Here is a 6,826-nt window from a genome sequence, read left to right on the forward strand (position 1 = left end):
GCACATAATCGGATTAGACTAAGCATGTGTAGTAGGACGATCTAGTCATAAGCGAGAGTTTCTCTAGGACCCGGTCTATGGTTGACACTAATATCGTGAGGTGGGTGTCTTTAAGCATAAACAATTAACGATTTATCAACTACTATGTTTAATTTAATTATTTACATAATTTGCATGTATGACCCGACCTCCCTAGACACTTTCTTTATTATTGTTTTCGTTTTATTTGCATAACCAACAAATCAACCAAACATACGATAACCGACCTTGATAAAATTCATCCCATAACAACTAATTAACAACTATCGTCTCTCTGTGGATTCGACCCCTACATACTACATTCAATTGTGTCTAGGGAATTTATTTTTGCATAGGTGTGCGATAGTCTATCAGTTTGGCTGATTGGTGGACGGTGCTGCGGTGTCGTAACCGATTGTGGTATCGTGGGTATGTCCCTGGTAATTAGGTGGCTGTGGATTTTTCATGGATAAGGAGTCGCGTCTTGTGCATTTTGTGTCGTATTGCATGTTTATACATCATGTCACGTTTTGAGTATTTATATTATTGAAACTGACGTGTGTTGGTTGTTTGTAAATTGTCACCTATTTGCGGGGTGGCATGTGTTGATCTATTGTAGCGTGTTTCCTCCTCTTTTCGCGCGTAAAAGTCATAAATTTGTACTGCCTTGAAGTAGTACCTGAAAGGTTCATCAAAATTGTCCACAATAGGCAGAAGAAACACGTAAGAGTTGCTAGAGTACTTGGCGACAGAATTAAAGCAATAAAAAGAAAGAAAACAAAAACACACACACACACGAATTAAAGAGTTTATTACAAAAAGTGAACAATCCGGGTTGCCTCCCGGTCAGCGCTGGTTTTTAAGATACCACTCGACCTTTGTTACCTCAATCTTCAGGTTCAGAAATTGGGTCAAAGTACAGAAACTCGACCACTACAACAAAGTCATTAGCGTCGTAGTAATGCTTAACTTGGTGGCCATTCACCTTAAATTTCTCTTCCGCGGAGTTCTCTAGCTCAACTGACCCGAATTTGGAAACAGATGTTACCGTATAAGGGCCACTCCACCTGGACTTTAGCTTACCAGGAAATAGATGGAGACGGGCATTGAACAGTAGCACCTTCTCCCCAACTTGGAACTTGCGCGGTATGATCCTCTTGTCATGACATCTCTTGGTCTTCTTCTTATAGATGCGGGAACTGTCATAGGCATTCAGCCTAAATTCTTCCAGTTCATCTAACTGCAATAAACGTTTCTCACCGCACAACTTAGAATCAAAATTGAGCTCACAAATTGCCCCCCCATGCCTTATGTTCTAGCTCTACATGCAAATGATAAGACTTACCATAAACTAAACGATACGGCGATGCACCAATTGGTGTCTTAAATGCTGTTCTATACACCCATAAGGTATCATCTAATTTCATACTCCAGTCTTTTCGTGATTTTGAAATAACTTTATCTAAGATTTCTGTAACACCCCGTAAATTTGGACCGTTATTATATTTTAAAAGTAATATTTTAAATCAACTTTAATTTAATATTAATTTATTTGAAATAATAATAATTCGATAAAATATAATTTTATTTTATTTTGAAGTAATATAATTATTTTTGATAGTTTGGAAATGTTTTGTTTAAAAGTAATTTAACTATATTTGAACCTTTTCTTTAATAAAAGGTTATTTCGATGAAAAGTCGTAAACATGGGATTTTCTATTTCTTACGATCGTTGGGTAAATGAGTTAGGATATAGGGCATATGGGTACTTAATTTTCTAGTAAACTCGTGTTTAAAAACTTTAGCGTTTTCGAAAATCGGGTTTGACGAATAATTTGATTTTCCGTCAAAACGAATCAAAACCGGTTTAATTTAACTCGAGACGGTTTTAAAAACGAGTGAAATTACTTAACGATGAAGAAACGTACGTATAATAAATAGCAGGCTAGCAGGCTGCTGCCTCATTTTCATCTCCTCACGTCTCTTTTCTTCTTCTTTGTTCTTTTTTCTTCTTCTGGCGATTTTTGTCTTTCCTTTTCAAAATTTGATCTGTTAATCGACGTCGGTGCTTCGTTCCTTATCCGTTTTCAACTATTTTTGTTCCATAGCGCTCCTCTCGTCGTTCTCGTCATTCCGATGTAAGTAACATTCATTTTCGTTATGTATTTCTACAAACCCAATTTATACTTTCAGCTTTATTTATTATAAGACGGTTGTATGTACTAAAATAGACGGTCTGGTAGAAGATTTGTTAGTCTGTTTTATAGTTGAGACGGTGTATAATAATATATAGGGATCCTTATGGATGTTAATTAGTCAGTTGTATAGTTGAGACGGTGTATACTGATATGTGGAGATGATTGAGACGGTGTATACTGACCTCTAGGGATCATTTGGGATGCTAGCTAGTAAGTGGTATATTTGAGACGGTGTATACTGACATGTAGGGATTCTTTTGGGATGCTATTTGGGATCTTGTTTAGTTGTGGTATTGTGCAGTAAATTAGGACTGTTTTTGAGTCCGCTTTGCAGGTACTTTGGGACATTTTGGGACCTGTTTTGACTCGGTTTAGGACTGGTCTAGGATAGATTGAACTCTGTTTTGGTACCGATTTTGTGCAGCCTTGATTGTTTTGGGACGTCGAAATGGAGGCCGTGTGGGCTGTTTTGGCCTCGGTTTTGGGAGCCGTGACAGGCTGAGTTGGGCTCAGTTTTGGGACGGATAAAATGGTGCTTTATGGGACTGTTTCTAGGGCGTAAAAGTTGTGACAATTTTCTTGGTATGCCTGTCAAAAGGGAGGGTCATAATGGTTTATGAACATAAGACAGTAGCTAATGAACATGATTTACATGTTTTGATTTAAATTAAATTTCCGTCTCATATTTTATATAACGATAATTCGTTAATATCATCCTTTCACATAATTATTTTAGGTGCCTCATATGTGGTTGAAGATGAAGAGTAATTTTGGGTTTTAGAAGCTTTCTCAAGTTTATTGCTTGTCTCTTTGCTAGCTTAAGGTAACTATTCCGAGTTACTCGACGAATTAATGTCACATTAGTAATTGATGTTGTGCTTGTTATTTGTTAAGTGTTTAGGGATTGATAATGTGTTACTTTCGTTTTTCATATGATAGAAATTGGAAATAGCATGAGAATGATATTGTGATAAATTTTGTGATTCGGGCCAAAGTAGGCCAAGACTCTGAGCTGGGCCTGATTGACCGAACGAGTTTGGTCAAACTAGGTTTAAACCGGTCAGCCTCGATTTGACCGACGACCCGTCGCGGGACTCGGGTCGAGGGTTTGTCTTTGAGGTGAGATTAGTTGTTATTGGAGGTTTTATGTTATGCCTTGATATTTGTAATTATCATTTCACATGTTGGTTGTTGGATGCTTTGGATGCCTTATACTTGAGTCTTCTTGCCTTGTTGCCATTTTAGCTTGTTCTCATGAATTATGAGATTAACGGTTAGCTGGAATTTGGATTATTATTGATATTGAGGATATTGTTGGATTGTCTCATTTGAATAGACATTTATATAGCCTTTCACATGATAGAATGTTAGCATTTATGTTGGTAAGTTGGACTCTTTGCCCTCTTATGGTTAAGTGGGTGTCCTATTTGTCTTGTGTGGTGTGGGCTAAAGTATTCAAGCTGGGACTAGCTGGGACTAGGTCCTAGGTGAGTATTTCGGCCTTCATCATAGATAGGTCATTATAGTCTTTGACGAGTGTATGTTCACTGCTTAATAGCCTCTGTGTTCCTGACTTGGTGGGTTTATATCCAAGTTGGGGCATGACCTCGTTACTTATTTTGAGAGTAAGTGGTCAGCTTAAGTACTAGCCAACCCTTTGGTGGACTCCTTAGGGTACTCACTTTGTTTTAAAAAAATTGTGGGTCTTGGGTGCGGTGGTGTGTATCCGCATGTCTAGGTCTGCGCAGATTTTAGGCTAGGGTTGTGTTGTGTCTTGGCCATGTTTTGATAGAACCTCTGAGCCAAGATAACGGTTCGATTACCTTCCCTACCTCGTGGTATAGACTCGAGTTACAGAGTGACTATTGACGGTGCTAAGAACTTATGCCTGTCTTTGACATATTGCCCTTTCTTGTTTGATGATTCTATGAATCATAGAAGGTGAGATGCAAGCCGGCTATGGTTGATAGAGTTTGGATTCCTGGATGTTATGTGATTCACATGATAGTGTAGTATGAGTCGGTCTAGTATTCACATGCTAGGACTATGTGTTGTTATATTGTTGTTCGCATGATATGCACGATTGTCTAGCATCTATATGCTAAGGCATTGTGTGATTCGTATTCATATTTTTATGTTTACATGTTATATTAATTATGACATTTCGTGGCTGGGAGAACTCGGAGTTACTCCCCACTGACTGTGGCTTTCGTATTTGTATAAAATGCGAATGACAGGTAGGTGATGCATATATGGGGTACATGGACGAGCTAGCGAGCAAAGTAACCTTGGGACCTAGATTGGCTTTATTTTATTGTGACCCTTAAACACTTTTTATGTCACATACATTTTAGGGACATATGTCTCCCTCTTTACATTTGGTTGTATAATTTGCTATTCGCGATTTTAGCGATGGTTATGTTATGACACTTCTAGTTAGACCTTGTATGTTTGACACCTTCCAATTTGGATATCTTTATAACAGGTTCAGGTTTTAAAATTACAGGTTTTTACCCAATTGAACCTATTACAAACATATCCATGCAGTTTTATTCTTGAATTACGTGTTTACTTTTCCGCGATAAGTGAGGGTGTCACAGTTGGTATCAGAGCATATTTGCTCCCGACGCACGTTTGTGCACCCCAATATAAATAACTTGACCTTAAAAAAATAAACTTGAGAGATGGGTAAGATGGGTAGACTTAGGACCTTATGTTGTAGTCTCTTTGTGTTTGCTCTTTGTTAGGCACTAACCTGTTTGTTGATTGTCATTTAATAATTGTTGCGTTCTTGGATCAATGACCGTGAGCTTATCTATAGCTAATGGAGTTATTACCCTTATTATAAAAAAATTATTATTTGAACTAAAGGTTTTGAAAATATTTTAATGTTTTTCACTGGTTTTAACGTCAATTAGTGTTAAAGCTTGTTATTGGAGACGTCTGATAATTAGTTTTATCATTTGTTGGTGTAAAAATGTATTTTTATGTCTTTGAATTTGAATATTGATGTTCTTGAGTGATCGCCAAGAGTATCTCCGTTCCATTGAAAGGACACTTATATTTTAAGAAGATCAAGATTTAGTGCCTATTGCTGAGGATTGAAGATTTGTTCAACCTTTGAAGAATGCTTCTACTTACTTGAAGATGTTTCTCATTCTTTTTGTATCTCGCCTTATTCTTAATCTCTTGGTGCTTATCCTCCTTCTAAACTCCCTTCTGTTTTACTTTAAAAGCTAAGCTTGTACTCCTAACTTGTCTTTTGTTCCTTGCTTATCCTCCCTTAATGCCATTTGATAGTACTCTTTCTTGTGAGCAATGTTGACATGGGTTGGAAAATTCGACTTTTGAGGAGCTTGTTTGTGTCTGACCCTTAACCCTGGCTTTGAGAAGTCGTGATGTTAGAAAGACTTAGGTAAGGTGATGAGACATACTTAGTGATTCTTATACCTAGATCCTTGATAAAGTGAGTACGTTGGATTGGTGGATTTTGTGTGTCAAGTGTGAGTTGCATTGGTTACTAAGGTTATGGAACATGGCATTGTTGTTTATGTTTGGAATACTAGTGCTTAGTACTTGACTTAAAAGGGATGAAACTAAATGGTTGGTTTGAGGATATAGGATTGACTAAGTAAGTCGAGTTGTGATTGGCTTCCATAATCACTTTGGACATGAGAGTTTGATAATGTGTATGACCATATGAGAAAAGCTAATGGTGGGATTATTAGTTAGTTTTAGTAAGTGATATTGATTACTACTTGAGGTATGGTATGAGAGTGAGAGTAAGCTACATTATTGGGAGGTTTTAGCACTTGTTTTAATAACTAGAAAGGGGTATGGTTGACACCAATTATTAAGTTAAAGAACATAGTTTCAATTTATGGTTTTATGAACTTTGAGGTGATGAAGTGTTGTTACAATTAAGACCTTGTTTCTTGGGAATTTGATGGTAAGTAAGTTTTAGGATGACAAATTTGAAAGAATACTCCTTGGGATGTTGATGACCATAATGGATTGGTGATGTGATTTGGTATTAGTTGGCTCTTGAGAGTTCTTGAGTTGAGAGAGTCTTAGTATTGAGAAGAATTTGTTAACCCTATAGTTTTATAGACCTTGAGGTCGCATTGAGTACTTGAAATGATGGGATGATGTCGTAGCTGAGTGTAGCTGAGTGTAGTTCCGCTTTTGGGAATCCTTGATAAGTAAAAGGATAGAGAAACTTGAGATCCTATTGATTTTTCAGATTTTGGGGTTGGTATGTTACTACCTTGTTTTGAAATGAGAACCTTGTGGAATATTTGAGGAACCTTCTCTTGGAGTTTAGAGCTTGGTATTGGGATTCTCGATTGAAGGTTTATTTTTTTTAAGGAACCCATAGTTTACACTAGTTGGATACGAATATAACTTTGTCGGAAGCCTTGACCTTAGGCTTGTGAAAGTTGTTTCTGGATGTTTGAGGATTTGGAGCGATGAGATCACATTTATAGTGGAGTACCTTGTTTCAGGGAATAGATTAGGATGAGGTAACATAAGCGATTGAGGAAACCCTTGGGAGTGATGTGGTTATGAGTTTTGTTGTTAGGAAGTTTTCGGAACCGTTTTGAGTGATG

General features: G+C 37.2%; 1 protein-coding gene across 1 annotated transcript; it reads right to left on the minus strand.

Annotated features, from left to right (window-relative positions):
- Nucleotides 1–904: 904 nt before the first annotated feature.
- Nucleotides 905–1,445, minus strand: LOC141613707 (uncharacterized). Its single transcript, XM_074432451.1, has 2 exons — nucleotides 1,344–1,445; nucleotides 905–1,258 (listed from the first exon to the last, which is right to left on the minus strand). Exons 1-2 carry the CDS (start codon nucleotides 1,443–1,445, stop codon nucleotides 905–907), a joined length of 456 nt encoding a protein of 151 aa, XP_074288552.1.
- Between the last annotated feature and the right edge of the window lie 5,381 nt (nucleotides 1,446–6,826).

This window comes from Silene latifolia, chromosome 11, assembly GCF_048544455.1.
Source record: "Silene latifolia isolate original U9 population chromosome 11, ASM4854445v1, whole genome shotgun sequence".
NCBI lineage: Eukaryota > Viridiplantae > Streptophyta > Magnoliopsida > Caryophyllales > Caryophyllaceae > Silene > Silene latifolia.

Bases quoted from the DNA above. Each gene is read 5' to 3' on its own strand.
- LOC141613707 (XM_074432451.1), bottom strand. From the start codon at position 1,445: ATGAAATTAGATGATACCTTATGGGTGTATAGAACAGCATTTAAGACA. The intron at 1,259-1,343 runs GTAGAGCTAGAA...CGTTTATTGCAG, and splicing joins GTAAGTCTTATCATTTGCAT to TTAGATGAACTGGAAGAATT.